Raw genomic sequence first — 23,892 nt, 5'->3', positions numbered from 1 at the left:
AGGTATTTCATTTCTCTGTCTCCATAATCAGTGAGGTTCTTGGTGATTTTTTTGGGGGGGGGGCTGCTGGTCCTGGGGCTTGCACTCACAGCCTGGATGCTGTCCCTGACCTTTTTTTGCTCAAGGCTGATGCTCTACCACTTTAGCCACTTTAGCCATAGCTCTAATTCCAGCTTTTTTGAGGGGTAGTTAATTGGAGATAAGAGTCTTTATAGGGCTGGGAATATGGCTTAGTGGTAGAGCACTTGCCTTGCATGCATAAAGCTCTGGGTTCAGTTCCTCAGTACCACATATACAGAAAAAGCTGGAAGTGGTGCTGTGGCTCAAGTGGTAGAGTCTAGTCTTGAGCAAAAGAAGCTCAGATAGTGCCCAGGCCCTAGGACTGGCAAAAAAAAAAAAAAAAAAAAAAAGAGTTTCATGGACTTTCCTACATAGGCTGGCTTCAAACTGTGATCCTCAGACCTCAGCCTCCTGAGTAGCTAGGATTACAGGTATGAGCCACCGGTAGCCAGCAAATTAGAGAATTTTTAGATTCCTTCACTTGGGAGGTTTGGCAAAGCCAGATGCCCTTCAAAGAGCTGGGGTTGTGAGTGTCGCACACAATTTTATACTGCACTCCAGGCCCAGCACATAGTAGGTGTGCAGTAAGGATTTGTGGACTTAGTGGGTGACTGAGTGCTGGAACGGAGGCACTGAGCATCTTCATATGTGCTGTGGTTCAGTGCCGAGGACATGGGAGGCACTGGGAAGGTCAGGGTCTGGCAAAGGCCAGGCTGCCTGTGTGCCATCTGGTTGCAATTTGGCAGGGCTGCATGGTCTAAACTTGTGCCCATGCCCAGCTGGGATCTTTGGGCCTGAATTCAAATTTCCTCAGAACCTCAGAACCTCTCCATCCTCAGCTTCTAGTTTTTGGGGACTTGTGGGGCCACGGAGACCCCAGGCAGTAGCTGACCACCGGCCCTTCCCAAGGACCCCATCTGAATGAGCAGACCAACTCCTTGGACCCCCCAGTCTTACTTCAGGCTCTCACTTTCTCCTGAACACCTGCTGGTGTCTCATGGGCCAGGGCAGCGAGGAGGGCTGTGTGGGGAGGAGGTAAGTAAGGAGGAGGCGCACATGGGGTCAAAGCTACACCCAGTGGCCACGAGAGACACCCCCCCCCCCCCCCCCGCAGCTCTCAGTTCCATCAAGCTGCAAGCTGCTGGGATCTAGATCAGGGCTCAGAATCAGCCTCTTGCAATCATGCCACTGCATTCAGGAAGGAGTGTTCAGGAAACTGTGCTCCCCTCCTCCCCGCCCACATCCCCCAGCTTTTACTCTCAGCACACCAGGACTCTGAAGGTCTCCTGAACCAGCTAGGTCTGGACCAGTGAGAAGAAATCTCAGTCTGGTATTCCCATGTGGTGAGGATCCCAAGTGCGGTGCAGCAGGGTGGGGCTGAGCCAGGAGCTGACCTTTGTCAGCGGGATCAGGGTGGGCTTCCTGGAGGAGGAGACCATGCTGCAAAGATGCATGGAGAACTGAGGGCAGGGGGAGAAGCCACACTCTGAACCCCAGCATGGTATCGAGGGGCCACACAGAGGACTGGGGTATAACAAGGGTGGGGTGGGAGGCGGGTCCCCAGGCTCCTGGGGTGGGGGTGGGGTAGGTGAAACTGCTAGGGGTCAGTGTGAGGAAGGCATATCTCTCCAGCATCCCACAGTGCTGGACTCAGTCTCGGCAGGTCTGGGGGTCTCTGCGGCCCCCCGCTGTCCTCAGGAAGCACCTGCCCCCCTCAGCCGGGTCCTGCCCCTTTTCCATGTCTCAGTGTTCTCACCCTGAGTCTGCCTCCATGGAATCTCCGTCTGCCCCGGGCTCTGCTCCTCTGACCCCTGAGGTGGGGCTGAGAGTCACCCCGCCTTGCTGCCTCCTTTTGTCTGTCCTGGAGGACAGAGCCCTTCCTCCTCCGCCGCCTGTCCACCCGCCATCTTCTGCATGGCACGTGCGTAACTGGCTGTGAGTCCCTGGGTCAGTTATTCAGCCTCTCTGTGCCTCTGTTTCTTCATCTGTCAAATGGGGGCAGTCATGGGGCCTGCCTTGAATGAGTTAACACTGGGAAGGGATTTACAAGAATGTCTGGTATGGGCTAAGTGGTGCTGCCTATGATTAACATAATGAGTCTGGCCTGAGAGCGCTTATGAGGATTAAATGTCAAGTGCTGAGTGCCAGCCCATGTCTGGATCACAGGGAACCCTCAAAAGAGGGGACCATCTCCCTCTGCCTTCCATCACCATCATGATTACCAGCCCCATTGCTCCACGCTGCCCATCTCCCACCCCTTTCCTTTCCTGTCCCCCATCCCTCCTTCCCCACAGCCCCACCCCCATCTCCACCACCATCTCCGCCACTGTGTCTTTCGTCCTCTCCACCAGCATCCCCCCCACCCCCATCTCCACGACCATCCTGGAGTCTGTCCATCTGCCCTCCAGATGGTGAGCTCTGGGGCAGATGGTGCCAGCCCGGGGTGCCCAGCTTGGAGGCAGGCAGGTGCAGGGTGCAGTAGGTGTTGTTTGGAGGAGGAACCAGGACTGGCCGGAGTGGTTGTGGAAGAGGAGGATCTTGGATCTTGGGCCCTGGCAGTTACGTGTGGGGAGGGTCTGAGCTGCCCTAACCTGGGAACAGCCTACACCGGGGGCTCCATCCTCTAGAGAACAATCCAGAACCCTGCAGTCCTTGCTGGAGCAGGAGGGTGACGAGAGGATGTGGGGACAATCAGGCCTCTCTGATGTCACCCCAGGCCACTGGTCTCAGATCTGTCCCCAGCTGTCAGGGTGGCTCTGGTGACCGGGTGTGCTAGGCTCCAGGAGGGCTTCCTTAGTGGGAGCTGTGGGAGAATTAGGAGGCCCAGTCCCCAGCTCCTATCAGGCCTGCTTGGACTGCCGCATGCTCTCCTTCCTGCCCTCCCTCCTTAGCATCCTCTAAGCTAAGGCTTAGGTCACCCTTGGTGGGGATCTCACATTGACCCCCACCTCCTCCACACAGAGGGGCCCCGCAGGTAGACAAGGCCCTTGCCTGGGGCCTCCTTGTTCTTCCCCACCCTCTCCTTTCCCTCCCCTTCTGGGACCCAGAGGTCTCCTTGCAGGAGACTCTCAAGATGGGTTTGCACAGCAGGACCTTTGCACAAACTCTTTTCCCCTTTCCTCCCCAGTGTCTGGGGCCTCTCATCCCTGAGCTTCAGTTTAAGTCGTACTTCACGTGGAAGGAATGTAACATTTTCTTAGAACCCTAGTTTTCAAAGGCCTCTTATTTGCTTTTTTCATAGACTTCCTCACTATTTGCAATTAACTTTTCTGTTTTAAAACTTTGTTATCAAGCGGGGTGCCAGTGGCTCATGCCTATAATCCTAGCAATGCTGTAGATCGAGACCTGGAAAATAGCAGTTCCAAAACAAGCTCAGGTGGAAAAATCCAAAACACTGTAATCTCCAAAATAATTAACAAAACACAAGGTTGGACGCATGGGTTGGGTGGTCAAACACTCACTGTGAGCAAGAAAGCTTAGTGAAAGCTCAAGACCCTGAGTTCAAGTCCCAGTCCCAGCCCCAAAAAGGGAAACACACCTTTATTATCTCCCTCTCCACTAAAACATCAGCTCCAGGGGTTCACGGCCATCCCCAGAGCCTCAGTCAGTGGCTGGCATCTTGTGGGTCTTCCGTAAGTAAACCAGACTTGGCTGTTTAGAGATGGGGAAGGTAGAAGGATCAAGGAAGGCTCCCTGGAGGAAGTGTTCTATGTGAGAAGAGCAAGGTGCTCAGTGCTGGATGGAAGAGGCCTACGGGAGCCCTCCCTGGGATTGTTTTTTAAGTCCTGCCTAGGGTCTGGACACTTTAGTCTATATGTGACTCTGCTCTAGATGGGCTATCCCATGAGACTCTAGAGCCAGACATACCAGATTTTGCAGCCCGGTAGCTGTGTGACTGTGGACAAGGCCTTTAATAGCACTGGGCCTCAGTTACCTCATCTGCTAAATGGGCTGGTGATAATGGACAGCACTTACAGAATGGCGGGCAGGTGTTAAGTGCCTTAAACACAGTGGTTAATTGAGCCCTCCTATTGCCATGAGAGACAAGTGAGGTGAGGGAGGAGGTCACGTGGGTCCTACAGAATGGCACTGGCACCATGGGCACGCGGGCCTGGGAGCTGCCTGCAAAATTGGTCCTGAGGGAGAGTGCAGGTCCTGAGTCCTTCTGGGTGCTGACTAGGCCTGAGTCAGGGCCATCTTGAAAGTCCTGACCTCAGTGCTGCTGCCCACGCTGGGGGTGTCTGCCGAGCGGCTGGTCTCTCTGGGACCCCTCTGGGCCTGTGCTTCTGCTTCAGTAGTGTGAGTCACCAGCCCTACCTCCCTGGCCCTAGGCCCAGCTGGCTACCTTCTGTGCCTCGGGTTAATTACACCATTAGTGTCATTATAAAAAGTTATGTGATTTCAGGCAGGTCCGGGAAGCTGCACAGTGCCGGCTGAGAGCTGCTGCTCATGGAGGGCTGTGAAGAAGTCCCGCCCTGCCTGCCTGTCCTCAGCGCTCCCTGGGCACTGGCAGCCTTGGAGGCTGATGATAGACTTGGTCTCATTAGCCTGGAATTCAAGCATGACAGATCTGAAATGATCTTTTGAAGTGTAGGAGTGATCCAGTGAGAAAGCAGGGGAAGCATTAGAAGTACACACACATACACACACACACACACACACACACACACACACACACACACACGGAGGGAGGGAGGGAGAGAGAGAAAGAGACAGAGAGAGAGAGAGGAGAGAGAGAGAAGAGAGAGAGAGAGAAGAGAGAGAGAGAGAGAGAGAGAGAGAGAGAGAGAGAGAGAGAGAGAGAGAGAGAGAGAGAGAGAGAGAGAGAGAGAGAGAGAGAAAGTCCCCAGCTGGCAGCTACCCAATGATTTCTGTGAACTACAGTTTTGCTATTTAAAGTCGTGGTCACATTTACATAGAATAAATTCTCCCCCCTTTCTTTTTCTTTTTCTTTCTTCCTTTCTTCTTCTTCTTCTTCTTTTTTTTTTTTTTTTTGTTGGTCATGGGGCCTGAACTCTGGGCCTGGGCGCTGTCCCTCAGCTCTTCAGCTCAAGGCTAGTGCTCTACTTGAGCCATAGCTCCACTTCTGGCTTTTTTCTTTTTTCTTATGTGGTGCTGAGGAATGGAACTCAGGGCCTCATACATGCCAGGCAAGCACTCTACCATTGAGCCACATTCCCAGCCCCAATCCTCCCCCTTTCTAGCAGATTCTTTGGATTCTGACGAATGTATACAATTGTGTCTCTACTGACCCAAGCTACATCCAGGACAGTTTCACCTCACTACAGTTTTTCTGGACTTATTAATGTAGTTCCCTCTTTTTTCATCTCTGGCCATGGCCAATTCTTATCTGTGTTCTGTTCCCCACATCTTGGCCTTTTCCAGGATGTCATCTCAGCAGAGCTCTGGACCAGGTGCTTTGTGGAGCTGGGGTTTCAGTTAGAACAGGGCATGTGGCCCTCCACAATGGGTATCAAATGGGTGGCTTGTCTGTGCACTGTTGAAGAATACCTAGGTTGTTCTCAGCTTTTGATTGTGTGTGTGTGTGTGTGTGTGTGTGTGTGTGTGTGTGTGTGTGTCTGTGTGTATGCTGATCTTGAGGCTTGAACTCAGGGCCTGGGCACTGTCTCTGAGCTTTTTCACTCAAGACTAGCACTTTACCACTTGAACCACAACTCCTCTTCTGGCTTTTTTTTTGTTGTTGTTGGTCATGGGGCTTGAACTCTGGGCTTGGACGCTATCCCTCAGCTCTTCAGCTCAAAGTGAGCACTCTACCGCTTGAGCCACAGCACCACTTCCTGTTTTCTAGTGGTTTATTGGAGATAAGAGTCTCACAGACTTTCCTGCCTGGGCTGGTTTTGAACCTTGATCCTCAGATCTCAGCCTCCTGAGTAGCTAGGATTATAGTGTGAGCCACCGGTGCCCTGCTTCTGTTTTTTTTTTTTTTTTTTCTAAATTGGTAATTGGAGAAAAGAGTCTCTGGGCATCTCCTGATTGGGCATTGAACCGCAATCCTCAGATCTTCTGAGTAGCTAGGAGGACAGGTGTGAGCCACCAGTGCCTGGCTCAGCTTTTGATTTTGATGAATAAAACCTCCACAAGTATTCCTGGGCAGGGTAAGGTGCAACTGTGGCCTGCCCATTTTACTCGGGGTCACAGGGAGCTGGGAGATTGCTGAGAGGTATGGGCAGGGTTTGTTGACTTTGTAAGAAACCACCCAACTGGTTTCCAAAGGGGTTGTGGCATGGTGCATCCCTTCTCCCATGACGGTGTGCACCTGTGATCTTCGCAGGTGCACACAGGCAAGTCAGCAGCCAAGATCTAAGAAGGGAGTGGGAGCTGAGATGCTCCCCCTGCCCTTAAAAGCCAGAACCCCTGCAGGGAAACCCTTAGTGAAGGGGCAAGCCTGGAAGCAGCAGGCAAGGGGGAAAAAGTTACGTCTTGGCTTTGCCTGGAAAGAGAGGGGAAACAAACCATCCTGGGTCAGCACCCAGGGCAGAGCAGGACTTCTGACTTCCTGCTTGGTCTGGAAACCACAGTGGAGGAATTGGCAGAAAGGAATCCTTGATGACGAATATGCCTGGTGTCCATCAAAAACAGCAAAATTCTTCCAACCTAGACCTTGTACAGCCCCCACAACAACATCTGCCATAGTCATGAACTCACAGTGGAAGAGTCTAAAACCAATTTTGACTATGCGAGTGAGAAGAATCCAGTGGTATCAAAGAGCCCAGATTCTGATGACAAGAAGAGAGGAAGAAAGGAAAAACTATAAAAGAAGAGGCAGGGAGGCAGAAAAATACAGGAAAGCAATCCCAGCAGGAAAAAAAAAAGCAGCAAGGAGTTTGGAGTGGTACCTGGCTTTCTTGGTTGGTTTCAGGGAGACTTGAGACTGAAACTCCAGAAAGTCTTCCTAGAGCACAAAGGTCTTCTATTCTCCTGAAGACATCAGAGCAGTGGAGGCTGCTACCCCCTGCCACCACCTCTGCAAACAAGCTTCCTCATTCTGAGTGGAGAAGAGTTCCATCCACAATGTCTTGAACACTGAAATCAGCTATTTACCAAACAAGATGCACCCTTCCAATCTATGTATCACCACTCAGTCATCACCCATAAGGAAGCTGCAAGAAATCAACCAAAAGGATACAGGAGAGTGAAATCTCCACAAAACTGGGCCCCAGATAGATGCATAAATCCCATCGAAAGATCACTAAATTCATGAATAAACAAGGCAATGTGTCTCTCCTGCAAAAGCCAATAATGCCACAATAAAGGACTTAAGTGAGAATGAAGAGGAAGAAAGTCAATGAGCTCAATAAAACAAGGAGAAAAATGGCTAATCAAATAAAGGAACCAATGTTTAAACACTTGAACAAATTCAGAGACGACTCAAGTGAACAAGAGATGCAAATAAACAATGGAACAAACTGAAGACTGCAATGCAGGGTATGAAAGGGAAAGTCAATAAAGGTATAAAAATCTTAAATCTGCCGGGTGCCAATGGCCCACACCCATAATCCTAGCTACTCAGGAGGCTGAGAGCTGAGGATCAAGGTTCAAAGGCAGCCCAGGCAGAAAAGTTTGTGAGACTCTTATCTCCAATTAACTACTAGAAAACTGGAAGTGGTGCTGTGGCTCAAAGTGGCAAAGCATTAGCCTAGAGCTGAAGAGCTCAGGAATAGTGTCCAGGCTCATAGTTCAAGCCCCATGACCGACCAAGAAAAAAGAAGTCTTAAATCCTAGAAATGTAGAGCTCAATTGCTCAAATAATAATAATAATAAAACCCCTCAATTGAAAGTTTAGCTAATAGAACAGAAGTTTACAGGGTGTCGGGGGCTGAAGATAAGGAAGAAGAATCAGATCAAACAGTCAAGATGCTGAAAGAAAAATGAAACAAAACAACAAAAACCCAGAAGATACAAAGGGGACTGATAAGAACTCTTAGACTCTGTCAAAGGACCCAACTTACAAATGGTGGGGATAGGCAAGGAAGAAGAAAAAAAAAAGCTAAAAGCATTGAGAACCAATTCAATAAAAGAATGGAAGAAAACCTCCCCAACCTTGAAAAATAGAGGGTCATCTGTGAGATGAATGCCTTACAGAACTCCAAGCAGGCAAGAGCAGAGAAGATCCCCTAGACACCTTATAGTAGAATCACTGAATATTCAGAATAAAGGAAGAACATGGAAAGCTGTGCAAAAGGAGAAGCAATAAACTTATGATGCCAAGTCCATTTGGCAACAGCAAAGTTCTCAACACAAGGAGAGCATGGAAAGGTCTGATGAGCCCTGAAAGATAATAATTGCCAACTGAGATGGCTGTACCTGGAGAAGCTCTACCTCATGACAGATGGAGAAAGAAAAACTTTCCACGATAAACAAAAGCCTAAGGTATTCCTCTGATCTCTGAAAACTAGCACTGCAAAAGCAGTTCTACTCTCAGAGGAAAGTACAGGAAGGAACAAACCCTACTAGAAGAGTAGACCAGCAAATCAGGAAGAAGAAAGAAGCAAGCCTCACAAAACAATGAACTGAAATGATGTATACCTTTCATTGTTAAAATTGAATGTTAATTGTCTTTTTTTTTGGCAGGGGGGGGGTCCGGTCGTGGGGACTGAACTCTGGGCCTGGGCACTGTCCCTCAGCTCTTCAGCTCAAGGCTAGTGCTCTACCATTTGAGCCACAGCGCCACTTCCAGCTTTTTTCTTTTTGCTTATGTGGTGCTGAGGAATCGAACCCAGGGCCTCAGGCATGCAAGGCAAGCGCTCTACCACTGAGCCACCTTCCCAGCCCCCTGAATGTTAATTGTCTTAACTCTCCAATCAAAAAATAAAGAATAAGCTAGGCATTGGTGACTCACACTTGTAATCCTAGCTACTCAGGAGGCTAAGATCTGAGGATTACTGTTCAAAGCCAGCCCAGGCAGGAAAATCTGTGACCCTTATCTCCCATTAACCACCAGAAAACCAGAAGTGATGCTGTGGCTCAAAGTGGTAGAGTGCTTGAGCAAAGAGAGCTCAGGGACAGAGTCCAGACCCTGAGCTCAAACCCTATGACCAGGAAAAAAAAAAGATAAAGAGGGGCTCGGAATGTGGCTTAGTGGTAGAGTGCTTGCCTAGCATGCATGAAGCCCTGGGTTCAATTCCTCAGTACCACATACAAAGAAAAAGCCAGATGTGGCACTGCGGTAGAGTGCTAGTGTTGAGCAAAAGAAGCTCAGGAACAGTGCCCAGGCCCTGAGTTCAAGCCCCAGAACTGGCAAAAAAAAAAAAAAAGAAAAAAAAGAAAAGAAAAGAAAGAAAAAGAAAAAAGAAAAAAAAAGATAAAGAATAGCAACTTGGATCAAAGAGCAAGAATCCAACCATCTGTTGCCTACAGGAAACACATCTCATTGACAAAGGCAAATCCAGGCTTAGCATGACAGGATGGAAAAAGATATTCTAGGCTAGTGGACCCTGAAAACTGACAGGAGTAACTATTTTTATATATTACATAAGTAGACTTCACATTAATATCAGTCAGAAGAGACAAAGGTCACTTTATATTAATTAAGGGAATGATCCACGAAGAGGAAGTTACAGTTGTCCATATATATACACCTAAATAGTGGTATACCCAGGTCTTACTGAAGATGAAAACATCCTCCCCGAACTTGGGTGATACAGCAAAGGCCCCAGGCAATGACTAATCTGCAATCTAGTCAAGAGAAATTGAAGCCATAAAGTTTTTGTATTGTTGGAGGCTATTGTGAAGGGAATTGTTTTCCTGATTTTTCTCAGCCTGTTCATGGCCACTGTTTTTCTTGAGTATTGATTTTATATCTTGCCAACTTTCCAAAGTTATGAGTTCTAGGAGGTTTTGTGGTGGAGTCTGTAGTCTTTGTTAAGTAAAGGGTCATATCATCAGCAAATAGGGATAATCCGTTTCCTTTCTTTCTTTTTTTTTTTTGGTTGGTCCTGGGACTTGAACTCTGGGCCTGGGTGCTGTCCCTCAGCTCTCCAGCTCAAGGCTAGTGCTCTACCACTTGAGCCACAATACCACTTCCGGATTTTTTTTAATGTTTATGTGGTGCGGAGGAATCGAACCCAGGGCCTCATGTGTGCTAGGCAAGCGCTCTACCACTGAGCCACCTTCCCAGCCCCCTGTTTCCTTTCTTATTTGAATCTCTTTTCTTCTTTCTTTTGTCTCATTGCTTTGACTAGGAACTGAAGTACCATATTGGGTAAGAATGGGGAGAATGGATATCCTTGTCTTGTACCTGACTTCAGAGAGAATAATTTTAGTTTTTCTCCATTTAATATGATATGTACTATAGGTTTGGCAGATATAGCTTTTATTAAGTTTGGATATGTCCTTTCTATTCCTAGTTTCTTCAGATATTTTTTCATAAAATATTGTCAAAGGTTTTTTTCTGAATCAATTGAGATGATTGTGTGATTTTTTTTTCCTTCTTAATTCTGTTTATGTGATGCACTACATTTATTGATTTATGTATATAAAATCATCCTTGCCTCCTTTGGATAAAACCAATCCAATCGTGATATATAATTTTTTTTGATGTGTTGTTGAATTCAGTTTGCAAAGATTTTTTTTTCATTATTTAGAGAATACTTTATTAGTTTCTGTAATCAAACCCACGTAGATAAGACCTTACATATTTAATACAGTGCGTTTACCCCTGTACAAATAGAAAAAAATTAAGTTTAACATTTCTAGACCAATATGGCTATTAATTTCTGTACAATGCCAACTCAACACGGTAAACTGAGATACTTTTTCCAAAGTTGACAGCACAGCTAAAGTTTCCAAAAATTCAAATTATATATATGTATATATATATATATTTATATTTATATAAAAGACCAATAATAGCAGTATGTTATGCAAAGATTTTATTGAAATCTTTTCATTGGTATTTGTCTACCAGTATGGTCTATAATTCTCTCTATTTTTTGAACGTCTGTTTTTGGAATGAGTGTAATACTTGCTTCATAGATTGAGTTCAGTGGTGTTCCTTCCTTTTATGTTTCGTGGAAGAGTTTGAGGAGTGTTGGTGTTAGTTCTCATTTGAAGGTCTGATGGAATTTGGCAGTAAATACATTTGGGATTTTCCTTGTTGGGAGACTCTCTATTACTCCTTCAATCTCATTACTTGTTACAGATCTGTGTATGTGGTTTATATCTTCTTGGTATAATTTTGGTACGTCAACTGTATCTACAAATTCATCTAGTTTATTAAATATGTGATTTCAAAGGTTTTCCTCATAGCCCTTTGGATGTCTTTGGTATTTGTTCTGACATTCCTCCTTTTATATGTAATTCATTAGAGTTTATTCTCTCTTTCTTTGGTCAAATTAACTAGAGGTTTATCAATTTTCTTTATTTTTTCAAGGAATCAACTTTTGTCTCATTGATTCTTGAAGTCTCCATTTCATCAGTTGTTTCCTTAGTCCTTACTATTTCTTTCCATCTATTTTGTTTTAGGCTTTGTATATTCCTGTTTTTCTAGAAGCTTGGGGTGTATTCTAAAGGTTTTTTTTTTTTTGTCGGTCATGGGGTTTGAACTCTGGGTCTGAGCGCTGTCCCTCAGCTCTTCAGCTCAAGGCTAGCGCTCTACCACTTGAGCTACAGCACCACTTCCGGTTTCCTGGTGGTTTATTGGAGATAAGAGTTTCACGGACTTTCTGGCTGGATTTGAACTGCAATCCTCAGATCTCAGCCTCCTGAGTAGCTAGGGTTACAGGCATGAGCCACCGGTGCCTGGCTCTCTAAAGATATTTATTTGAACATCTTCTGTAGGCAGTTGTAACTATGAATTTTTCTATAAGCACTCTCTTTTCTGTATTCCAAAGACTTTGATAAGATGTGTTTTCATTTTCTTTTTTTTTTTTTTTGGGTCCGGTCATGGGGCCTGTACTCTGGGCCTGGGCGCTGTCCCTCAGCTCTTCAGCTCAAGGCTAGCACTCTACCACTTGAGCCACAGCACCACTTCCAGCTTTTTTCTTAGGTAGTGCTGAGGAATCAAACCCAGGGCCTCAAGCATGCAAAGCAAGTGCTCTACCACTGAGCCACCTTCCCAGCCCTCTGTTTTCATTTTCTTTAGACCCTAGGAACTCTTTGATTTATCCCTTTATTTCTTCAGTGACCTACATGTCTGTCATTCAACAATGTATTGTTCAGTTTCCATGTGTTTGAATATTTTCTGTAATGTCTTCTTTTGCTGTTAAGCTATACTTTAATTCCATTATGGTTTGATAGACTACAGGGAGTCATTTCAGTTTTTGTGTATTTGCTAAGACTTGCTATATGCCCTAGGATATGATCCAAAATATTGGAGAAAGTTCCGTGGGCCGCCAAAAAGAATGTGCATTGGGCAGCTACTAGGAGAAATATTCTGCAGATCTCTATTAAGTTCTTTTGGTCTATGGTGTTGTTTAATCCTATGGTTTCTTTGTTGATTTATAAAATCGAGAAAGGGAGTACTACAAAAAATTTCACAAAGATACATTTGGTAATTTAGTTGAAATAGACAATTTCCTTAAAAAACACAAGCAGCTAAAACTCACCCAATAGGAAATAGATAATATATGGTGTGTGTGTGTGTGTGTGTGTGTGTGTGTGTGTGTGTGTGTGTGTGTGTGTGTGTGTGTGTGTGTGTGTGTTTTACTAAGGTTGGAAGCCAGAGCTCTGTGTCTGTGTCATGCTATACAACTCTCTACCTCTTGAGCCATGTCCCCAGCCTATTTTTTTGGTCAGTTGTGGTGCTTGAACTCAGGGCCTGGGCACTGTCGCGGACCTCTTTTCCTCAAGTGCTCTAGTGCTCTACCTGCTTTTTTGTTTTTATTTTGCTTTTGAGATAGGGTCTCTCTAGTTCCTTTGCTCAGGCTGGCCTCAAAATTCATGCCTGGATGAAATAGGTAATTTTAGTTTCATATATTTTTGATATTGAACCTGGACAACCAGACTAGGAGATTTTAATATGTCTCCATAAATGAAAAATGAAACACAAAAATAATCAGTAATAAATAGAAAAAGAAAGGGTGGTACTGGGGATTTGAATTCAGGGCCTGGAGATCACTAGGGAGGTGCTCTACCACTTGAGTCTTGTCACCAGAATATCTGATGAACAAACCTTTATGCCATGGACATGGGGTGACCCAGTCTCAACCATGGGCAACACCATTTTTTTAAGACACCCTGAGCACATCCAAACACAGACTTAGGTGTGTGCTGACTGAAGCAAGTCTCGACAAAATTGGCATCCACTGTATCATCCAGACCACATCCCCCGACTCTGATGTAATCGCTTGAAACTCAGCAAAGATCACAAGAAAACCCCATCTGTGCGGAAATGTAAAAAAGTCACCCTTTACATAAATCATCCATCAAAGGAGACCTTGCGCTGGGAGAAGACGGAGTGAGCGTGAGAAGATAGTGGGCAAAAAACTCACCGACTCAGCTGAATCGGTTCCAGAACCGGAGGCATTGGCATGGATGTTACTGGAAGACAAAGAAGGTAAGGAAACACATGTGGTGAGCATCCAGTTTGAAAAGTTAAAGAACAAACGACCATCCCAGCAAGATTAACTCAAAGAAGGGAAAGAAATGTTTCAAAGTGGAAGTCGCGGGGGGGGGGGGGGGGGAAGATGAGGGGGAGGGATTAAAAAATGGGGAAAAAAGCCGGGTGCTGGTAACTCACACCTGTAATCCTAGCTACTCAAGAGGCTGAGATCTGAGGATTGCGGTTCAAAGCCAGCCCAGGCAGGAAAGTCCGTGAGACTCTTACCTCCAAAAAACCACCAGAAAACCAGAAGTGGCGCTGTGGCTCAGGAGGAAGAGCGCTAGCCTTGAGCTGAAGAGCACAGGGACTGCGCCCAAGCCCAGAGTTCAAGCCCCACAACTGACCAAAATAAAAGGGGGGGGGGGGCAAAGGCAGTGGTACTAAGTAGACACTGTTGAAAATGAACTAGAAAACGTGGGTGGAGATGGGAGGCAAAAACTGGGAGAGGAAGAGGGAAGGGATGATATTGTCCAAAAAGAAATGTACTTTTTATCTGACTTATGTAAGGGAACCCCTCCATACATTACTATGTTTTTTTTGTCAGTGGTGGGGTTTGAACTCTGGGCCTGGGCGCTGTCCCTCAACTCTAACACTTGAGCCACAAGGCTAGTGCACTAACACTTTAGCCACAGTGCCACTTCTGGTTTTCTAGTGGTTTATTGGAGATAAGAGTTTCATGGACTTTCCTGCCTGGGCTGGCTTTGAACCTTGATCCTCAGATCTCAGCCTTCTGAGTAGCTAGGATTACAGGCGTGAGCCACTGGCGCCCGGCCTGTACATCACTTTTATAATAACAATATGACAAAAATAAAAATAAAGAAGAAAAGGCTCCGAGACTACTTAAATTGGTGCCTATCTATGGGGTTCAGTGGCAAAAGAGAGAAGCCCTCCCCCCATAAAATGGAGAGTGGGTACACAGAAATATAAACATAAGCAATTGGAAGCCAAGGGCACGGCCTTGATGCCTGCTCAGGACCAGAGCTATATCAGACGTCCCTAAGAGAGGGGAAGTCCCGCCCTTTGGAAGGAAGGTTGGTTGTACCCTGAGTGTTTCGATCTCCCGCTTGCACAAATCTAGAGTCTAGGCATCTGGGGAAGTGGGTGCCTCCTCCCTGCATGTAGTCCCAGGGAGACAGGATGCTCAGGGCTCTTCCTTCCCCACCTCTGCCATCCTCAGGGGAGGCCCAAGTACACAGTGTTTGCCAAGATGGTGGCACCATGTGACGTCCCCATCGGCAAGGAATGCCACTCCCAGCTTCTCCGCCCTCGCCCTTACTGTCATCTCGACTTTTCACAGCGGCATCCTCAAGGGTGGGAGGCTGGGTCTCCTTGTGGTTTTGTTCTGTATCTCCCTACTGACGACGATGAGTGTCTTCATGAGTGTATCAGCCATTACCCTGTCTCTGGAGAAATGTCTATTCAGTTCCTCTGTCCATTTTGTAGTGCCTTTTTGTTTTGTGTTGGTACTGAGGCTTGAACTCAGGGTGTGGGGGCTGGCCCTTAGCTTTTTCAGTCCAAGCTGGTGCCCTAACACTTGAGCCACAGCTCTACTTTTGGATGGTTAGTTGGAGATAAAAGTCTTATGAACTTTCTCCTGCCCAGTTTGGCTTTGAACTGTGATCCTCAGATCTCAGCCTCCTGAGTCATTAGGATTATAGGTGTGAGTTGACTGACTTTTTTTTTTAATTGTTGAGTTGCGGGAGCTCTTTACCTATGCTGGGTATTAGACCCTTTCATGTATACACTTTGCAAATCCTTTCCCTGGGAGAGGTCATTTCATCTTTGTGATACTGCAGTATTTTCCCCCCTTTTGTTTCTAAAGTTAAATTGCAAGGAGCTATATGCCAACAAATGTGAAAACTTAGAATGCAGGGCCTTTTGCTTACTAGGCAGACAGGCTACCCACATTGGGAAGATGTGTTCAGGATTGGTTCTCCAGACCCAGCTGCTCACACTGCTTCAGAAATGGCATCCTCAAATAGTTCTATAACCAGAGAAGAAGCTGAGCCCCTGACCTGGCATCTCCTGAGCTTCGGCACCTGCCCTGTCTGTCTGCAGAAGAGACCCCCCTTAGCTTGGGAGAGGATCTGAGCCTGTATCTCATGCAGGATGCCGCCTGCAGCGGTGCCACTGAGTACAACCTGGGGTTGGGCCTGGCTCTCTCCTCTTCCTTAAAACAACAACAACAACAACACTATATTTAGCTTTAATTTTATTTTTGGATTCCTGGGGCTTGAATTCAGGGCCTCACACTTCTTGCTTTCTTGGGGCTCTACCACTTAAGCCATGCTCTAGTCCAGCTCTTTGCTGGTTATTTTGCAGATGGAGGCTTGAAGACTTTTCTGGCTTTGAATCATGAGCCTTTGGTACTCAGTCTCCTGAGTACTAGATTTACAGGTGTGAGACACCAACACCCAGCTTTTCCTTCCTTCCTTCCTTCCTTCTTCCCTCCCTCCCTCCCTCTGCTTCCTTTCCTTTCCTTTCCTTTCCTTTCCTTTCCTTTCCTTTCCTTTCCTTTCCTTTCCTTTCCTTTCCTTCCTTTTTTGTAACAGTCTTGATACCTGGCCCAGGCTAGTGGCCTCAAACTTGCAACCTTGAAAGAGCTGGGATTGTAGTTGTGTGCCATCCCCACACTCCTAGCCTCTTCCCCTCCTTTTTCCTCCCCCTTTGGTCAGTCATGGGTTTTGAACTCTGGGCCTGGGCTCTGTCCCTGCGCTCTTCAGCTAAAGGCAAGCGCTCCACCAGTTGAGCCACAGCGCCACTTCCAGTTTTCTGATGGTTAATTGGAGATAAGAGTCTCACGGACTTTCCTGCCTGGGCTGGCTTTGAACCATGATCTTCAAATTTCAGCATCCTGAGTAGCTAGGATGACAGGCGTGAGCCACCAGCGCCTGGCTTCTTCTCTCCTTTTGAATCTTGAAACTTTGGACTTTTTAACTAAGCATATGTAAATTTATACATCATGGTCCTGGTAAAAGAGAATCAGAGGGGGCCAAAAACATACCCAAGGTCACACAGCAGGACACGATAGAGCCCAAGTAGAGCCCAACCAAGCCTCTGTACTCCCATCCTAGCCTCAGATATATGCCAACATTTTCCTTTTTAGCAGAACCCTGGCCCTTCCTTCAGTCCTGGGAGTCTGAGTAGGGTGGAGCAGACCCCAAGGCCAAGTGTGTGTCCATCTGCCCCATTTGTCCCAGGGGCTTGGGAGCTGGCAGCTTTGAGCCCTGGGCAGAGCCATGCCCTACTGGACCAAGCCAGTGGGCTGAGGTGGGGGATGTGCTGAGCCCCTGGGGCCCTCCCTGGGAGAGGGAAGGTGTGATGAAGAAATGGAGCGTGGGCTTTGGGGAACAGACAGGCTGCTAGCATGCTGGAGCCCACGCAGGTGCTGCGTGGCCCAGGGCAAGGTATCTCAGCCGCCGTCTTGAAACCACAATTTCCTCTCGTAAAGCTGTCTGGTCTCAGGCTGGTGGGTGCAGGGAATGAATGTGGAGCCCTGGGCTCAGCCACGGTTGCACACAGCAGATCCTCAATAAGTAGGAAGTTTCTCCTTCCCCCAGCGTAAATGGTTCGGCATTCTGAGGGGATCCTAGTGGCTGGAACAGGGGTGGGATGGAGTGATGTAACTCCTTCTGCTCCCCAAACCCTGCACTAGCCAGGTACCCTGGCCAGGGTCTGGGGTTCTGCTCCAAAATGACAAGGCCCCAGGGACTCCCAGGGCAGGGTGTGTGTGTGTGTGTGCGTGCATGCACATGTGCCCATGTACATCCATGCACACATAGGTACTGAGACTTGAACTCAGAGTCTTACATTCTCACATAGCTTTTTCACTCCAAGTGGGCACTCTACCATGTGGGCCACAGCTCCACTTCTGGTTTTTGCTGGTTAATTGGAGATAAGAATCTTGCAGACTTTTCTACCTGGGCTGAGTCAAAACCTTGATCTTCAGAGCTCAGCCTCCTGAGTGGCTAGATCACAGGTGAGAGCCAGTGGGGCTCGGCTTCTAGGACAGACCTTTGTGGCATCCCGAGATATTCCACAAAGACAGCTTGAGAGGAAGAGCTGTCCTGCCCGGCAAGGAGACAGTGCCAGTTTGAAGGTCTGCTGCTGCTGCTGCTGCTGCTACTGTGTGCGAACAAATCACTATCCTTCTCTGATCCTCCCTGCACCCTTCTCTATGAGACTAGAGTTCAGCCAACACATGCCAAGTCTTGGCTCTTTTTGGGGGGAGAGGAGGGTCATGGGTCTTAAACTCTAGGCCTGTATTGTCCCTCAGCTCTTCAGCTCAAGGTGAGCACTCTACCACTTGAGCCACAGCGCCACTTCTCATTTTCTGGTGGTTTATTGGAAATAAGAGTCTCACTGACTTTTCTGCCTGGGCTGGCTTTGAACTGTGATCTTCAGATCTCAGCCTCCTGAGTAGCTAGAATTACAGGCACGAGCCACAAGCGCCCCAGGTAAGACTTGGCTTTTTGAGACGCTGTAGCCACGGCTGCACCCTGGCAGGTGTTTGAGTAGTGCAAGAAGAATCTGGGCCCCAGGCTCCCCGAGCCAGCCCCATAAAGCAGGCCTATAAATCCTGGCATGGCAGCAGGTCTCCCTCAAATGAAAAGCATTTACCAAACAGGCCTGAGCCAGGCCATCCCCAGGGCACTGGGGCAGAGGGTGCCTAGCAGTTGGAGCCTTGCAGGCCCAGGGCGTGGAGAACTGGCAATCTTAGTCACCGGCAGCTCCTCCCTGGCTCTCTCTGCAGAGCAACCTCGGTTCCAGTGTGGCCACAGTGTGTGGCCTTGGTCTCCCATCTTCTTCTGGATCGGTTTCCTGAGCTCAGCTGCTGCCTGCCCGGGCTCCTGGGCATCCAGGAGGCGGATGGAGTTGATGGATCCAAAGCCTTATCCCTTTCAAGTTCTAGTGGCTCACACCTGTAATCCCAGCTACTCAGGAGGCTGAGATCCAAGGATCACGATTTGAAACCAGCCTGAGCAGGAAACTCCATGAGACTCTTATCTCCAATTAATCAAGAGCTATGACTCAAGTGGCAAAGTGTCAGTCTTGAGCCAGAAAAAAAAGTCCAAGTAAGAGACTGAGAGTCTGTTCAAGCCCCAGAGCCAGCAACACAAAAAAGAGACCCGAACCCCCAGTGGGACCCCTGTCCCCGAATTCCCTCCCGTGCTCCCCTCCTTAAAGTCTCAGCTCAGTTCGGGCCCCTCCCGAGCATGGGGAGGCCGGCAGGACAGGGTGCTGACTGCCCAGTCACCAGCTGTGTGTGCCGCCTCCCCCACTGGGCAGGGAGGAGCTGGGCCCTCAGTCAGACTAGGGGTTTCCTGGGGAATGAGGCCTGTGGCTCAGCCATGGGATCAGGAGGCTGGGAGGGATCGAGGATGGGCTCCACGGGGAACAGACAGCCTAGGCTCACACCCAGCCGGGACTGTGCCTCTCCCCTCGGGCCGGCGGCCCCTCCGTCCTGCGCTAAGGACAGCTGCTGTGTGTGTGTGTGTGTGTGTGTGTGTGTGTGTGTGTGTGTGTGTGTGTGTGTGTGTGTGTGTGTGTGTGTGTGTGTGTGTGTGTGTGTGTGTGTGTGTGGCTGGCTGGCTGGCTGGCTGGCTCTGCAGACCAGCACTGGGTGTCTGGAAGACAGGAGACCACACAGTGGATAGAGGGGACATTAGGCAGGATCTAGGGGTTGAGGCAAGTCTCTTGCCAGGCCACACAGGCACGGGGAGCCCCAGGATGGGGATGGGGTGGGGGGGCAAGGTGAGTTGATTCGGGCCTGGTTGGCCTGGATGGTCAGACTCGGCCTGAAGCGGACTAGCCCCACTGTGCACTGCTGAGGGGTGCTGAGGCTGGGGCTCTGGGGAAAAGAGGCATGAGCTGCGGTTCGTCCACGGAATCAGAGCGCCCAGGACTCAAAGAAGCAGCAGCCCCATCCGCCCTCTCTGCCCAGATGCAAAGATAGAGGCTAAGAAGAGGGTGTGCAGGGCCAGGCCACCCAGCTGGTCTGCGGGTCTCACGCCCAAGACTCAGTTGTGGACTCCTAGCCTGGTGCATAGCAACCTCTTGAGGAGACCCCGCTTGTATTCTTAGGGGACCCCCACCCATCTGAGGGTGAATAGAACTCTGTCCTCCCTGGGCTGGTCAACTTTCTGGGTCTGAGTCAGTCTAAAGGAGGAGGAAGCATTTATTCTGGCTCATGGTTCCAGAAATGTCCATCCATATTAGCTGGGTTCTATCTCTGTGGGTTCTTGGTGAGGCTGAACACCAAGAAATGTTGTGGAGGGGGGCTGGGAAGGAGGGAAAGAGGGAAGGAGAAAGAGAAGAAGAGAGGAGGGATGGGGACAAAATATGCCTGGGTGACCTACTTCCTCCAGTTAGGCCCCACCCCCTGCAAGGTTTCACCACCTCTCAATAGCCCATTAGGTTATCAATCCATCAATGGATCAATCCACTGAGGAGATCAAGAGACCTCATGATCCACCACCAATCAAAGGTCCCAACCCCTGAACCCTGCTGCTTTGGGGACCAAATCTTCAACATGTAAGAATTTTGGGGAGGGGGAATTTCAGGTTCAAAATACAAGACTCAGGGGTTACCGCCGAGCCCGAGTGGCCTTGGGTTGGGTCAGGCAGGGCCTGTTGGGGAACCTTCCTGCTCCCCTCCTTTCTCCCAGCATCCCTCCACCCTCTGCCTCCCTCCCTTCCTCATTCCCAGGAGTCCTTGGCACGGACCCCAGAGAGACATCATGGAGTCATTCCCAGGACAGGTCAGGGTTTGTAGTCAGGGCACCAGCTGTGAGCGCAGGGTCTCCTTGGTCTAAAATCTGTGTGCATCCCACAATTCTGCTGTGAATGGTCCCAGGTTGTGTGGTGAACTCCGACCTCCCAGGAGGCCATTGGTGAGGGCTGACTTCCTGTCTGAGCCGCAGTGACCGAGTCTTGTGCCCCCATGAGGGGGTTCTTCTGTCTGTCCAGCAGTGGTCCTGCCTTGACGCAGGCCCGGGTATGTTGACATTAGAAAAGGGGGCTGTGACTGGGCGTGGTGGCTCCTGCCAGCTGTGCTGGAGGAGGAGATGGGCAGGATGGAGGTTTGAGGCCGGTTGAAGGCTCGATCAAGCTAGACATGGCAGCCGAAGTCTGCCATCCCAGCCCTGTGGAAAGGGCCAATAGGATGTGGCCCAGGCCAGCCTTGAGCAAAAGTGAGAGACCCTATCTCCCAAATAGCGAGAGCGAAGACGGCTGATGGCAGAGCCCAAGTAGAAAGTTCTGTCCTGCAGGAGTGAAGGCTCTGAGTTCTAACTCAGGGTCTCACTGTGGTGGAGTGAAGGGGCCCGGTGGGGTCAGAGGCACGGAGATGCGAGGTTTGTGTGGGGAGGCCGGGGAGGGCCGTGGCCTGAGTGGGGGGTGGAGGTGGGTTGGGCGGCGCTGCAGGCATGGACGGAGGGCAGGTGCGGCGGGCAGGGCACCAGAGCTGTGCTCTAGCTGGGCCCTGTTCAGCGGGCCACTGCTCCCAGCTCCCGCCTCAGCCCCTCTGCGCCCTGTCCAGAGGTCCACCCGTTACTTAGGTCCTTCAGCCTATCTAGCTCTCATCCTGTGGGTGGGAGCAGCTCTGGGGACCCCAGAGGACAACTGGAAAGCCAAGGACCCGTCTTCACCGAGGCCAGAGACCCCTCCCTCCCTCAGTCACCCCAGGATCACCCCTCACGGAGGCCCCCCATCCCTGCTGAGCTGTCCTGGAATGGCCGCATCAGCACAGAGCCCTCGGTCCCTAAGCACTTCCCATCTTCACTGTCCCCTGTGCTCGGGTCCCCGCACCTCAGCATCCAGCGCCTACGGGGACCGGTCAGCTGACAGTACCCATATCTGGGAGCCAGGGGTGCTGTCTTCAGAAGGCTCTGGAAGCCTGGGTCAGCTGGGAGGTTCTGCAGACACCTTGGAAGAGGGGAGGGGTACAGACCTCAAGTCCAGACAGCATGATGTGCAGCAAGATCAGAGCCACGAGGGCACAAAGGAGACCTTGCTGATGTCACCATTGGGGGTACACAGATGACCCCCTGGTCCTCAGCCTCTGCAGGGTCTTTGGGTTGGCGGTTTGGGCAATCTGGGGCCTCCTTTTTCCAGATGGAAGAGCAGGAGAGCGAAGGCAGGAGGTGGCCAGGAAGAGGTGGCAGGAAGTGGCTGACAGGCTCCAGGGTGTCAGCCTGGGCCCATCTGATAAGACCCGGAGCCTCCCAGATGAGACCTTGTTTACTCTGGAGCGGCCCAGCTGCCAGGAGAGCTGGTTTCCTGCTCAGGTTCTGCAGTGCTGCTGTGTGACCCACAGCTGACCGCTGTGCCTCTCTGAGCCTCCTTCTCTTTCATCCAGGCCTTTCCTGGCTGCGTGGAGGGTCCAGCGTATATAATTGTCACCTGATGGCTCCCAACCTCTGTCCCTGCTTGTCTGTCTGTCTGTCTGTCTCTGTGTGTCTCTCTGACTCCTCCTCTCTCCCCTCTCTACTCACTTCATTGAGTCTCAGGGCCCAGGCGGTCAGCCAAGCCCTGGGGCCAGGAGACAGAGGTAGACCAGCTGGAGCTCTGTCTCGGGATGGCAGGAGCACCTGCTGGGGCATAGGGCTTCAAAGTATTGGCGTGGCCTGTCCGGATGTAGGCCTTTTCCCTCTTCAGGGATGGGAGAAAAGGTGGTGTGGCCTTGGATCAATTGCTTGCTGCATCTTGATAGGGAGCATCTCTAGCTCCTGGGATTACAGGTATGCACCACCACACCAGGCTCAGATTTTTTTCTTTAAGCCACTTTTCATTTTCCCTGTCACTGGACTGTGAGGTGGGGGTGGGGTGGGGGAGCGTGGCCAGGCTGCGCCTAGAACACCTGCTGTGTGCCTTTCTCTGTGCGGGAGCTGGGGGCTTGTGAGGACATGAGAGCCCAGGCTGGCAGTCCCTCTCCGTATGAGCCACCAATATACAAGACGCTCGGACTGCGTCCCCCTTGGAGCCGGCTGGCTATTGCTGCTCAAACACAACCTCAGAGCTCCAATAGCTTCTCTTCCATCCTAGTTAGTGGAGGCCCTGAGACAAGCTGATGAAGCTCTCCACCGTGAGGGCTCCACCTGGAGTTAACGATGCCTGCGGCCTGGCACCATCAGCGCGTGCCTCTGATCCTCGCCACTCAGGAGGTAAAGACCTGAAGGACTGAGGTTTGAAGCCAACCTGGGTGGCTAAGTCCATGAAACTCCATCTCCAATGAATCGACAAAAGTGTCAGGCTGGAAGCATGGCTCAAGTGGTAAAGAAATGGCTCCAAGCAAGAGTATGAGGCCTTGAGTTTGAGCCCTGGTGTACACACACACACACACACACACACACACACACACACACACACACACACACACACACACACAGAGTTCAATGGTGTACTTTAAGTGCTCAATAACCTCCAACTCCCTTCCCCTCCACCCTCCATCTACCTAGACACCTCTTGCCTCCCATGCCTTTTCTTTAAAAAAAAATTGCTGGTATTGGGGCTTGAACTCAGGGCCTACACACTGTCCCTTAGAGTTTTCATTCAAGGCTGGCACTGTACCATTTGAGCCACAGCTCCCCTTTTGGATTTTTGGTAGTTAATTGGACATGAAGAATCTCACGGACTTTCCCTTGAACCTCCATATTCAGATCTCAGCCTTTGAATAGCTGTGATTACAGGCATGAGCTACCAGAGCCTTTTCTTGCCTCTCCTAGTGTTCACAAAACTTCTCAGTATTCATGGCCCTGGCACTGTGTGCCCTGCTGCAAGGCTGTTCTGTTCTTTGTGTGTGTGTGTTTGTCGGTTGTGGGGCTTGAACTCAGGGCCTGGGTTCTGTCCTTGAGCTCTTTCACTCAAGGCTAGCATTCTAGTGGAACCACAGCTGCACTTCCGGTTTTCTAGTAGTTAATTGAAGATAAGAGTCTCATGGACTTTCCTTTCTGGGCTGGCTTTGAACCTGGATCCTCAGATCTTAGTCTTTTAGTAGCTAGGATTACAGACGTGAGCCACCGGCACCTGGCTTGCTCTGTTCATCGACTTGCTGCCTGGTTCAAGGCAGGAACCTTCTGTGTGTGTGTTAGGGGGTGTGGGAGGTGATTTGGAAGGGGCACTGCAGGGGTCTTGGGAGTAACTGTCCAGGTTCATGGATGGGTGAGGACAGTCTCTGCTCTACTCTCAGTGGTCCCATGTTGGAGAGAGCATGGCTTCCAGCGTGCACCACTCTCCCTTTCCATTCGTTACCAGGCAGCTGTTGGTTACAGT

At 49.6% G+C, this 23,892-nt stretch overlaps 1 protein-coding gene across 1 annotated transcript in view; it reads left to right on the top strand.

The window, feature by feature from the left end:
- The first annotated feature begins 1,330 nt into the window (after positions 1–1,330).
- Positions 1,331–23,892, top strand: part of Padi1 (peptidyl arginine deiminase 1) — a 56,164-nt gene continuing 33,602 nt past the window's right edge. The window contains exons 1-2 of the mRNA XM_070037830.1: positions 1,331–1,403; positions 13,339–13,576. Coding sequence (XP_069893931.1) covers positions 13,551–13,576 — 26 coding nt within the window. The 5' untranslated portion in view covers positions 1,331–1,403; positions 13,339–13,550. The remainder of the gene's footprint in view (positions 1,404–13,338; positions 13,577–23,892) is intronic.

Source organism: Dipodomys merriami, unplaced genomic scaffold, assembly GCF_024711535.1.
Source record: "Dipodomys merriami isolate MVZ:Mamm:240054 unplaced genomic scaffold, mDipMer1.0.p SCAF_28, whole genome shotgun sequence".
Lineage (NCBI taxonomy): Eukaryota > Metazoa > Chordata > Mammalia > Rodentia > Heteromyidae > Dipodomys > Dipodomys merriami.
The sequence above is the reverse complement of the archived record's forward strand: the minus strand, read 5'-3'. Positions and strand labels throughout refer to the sequence as shown.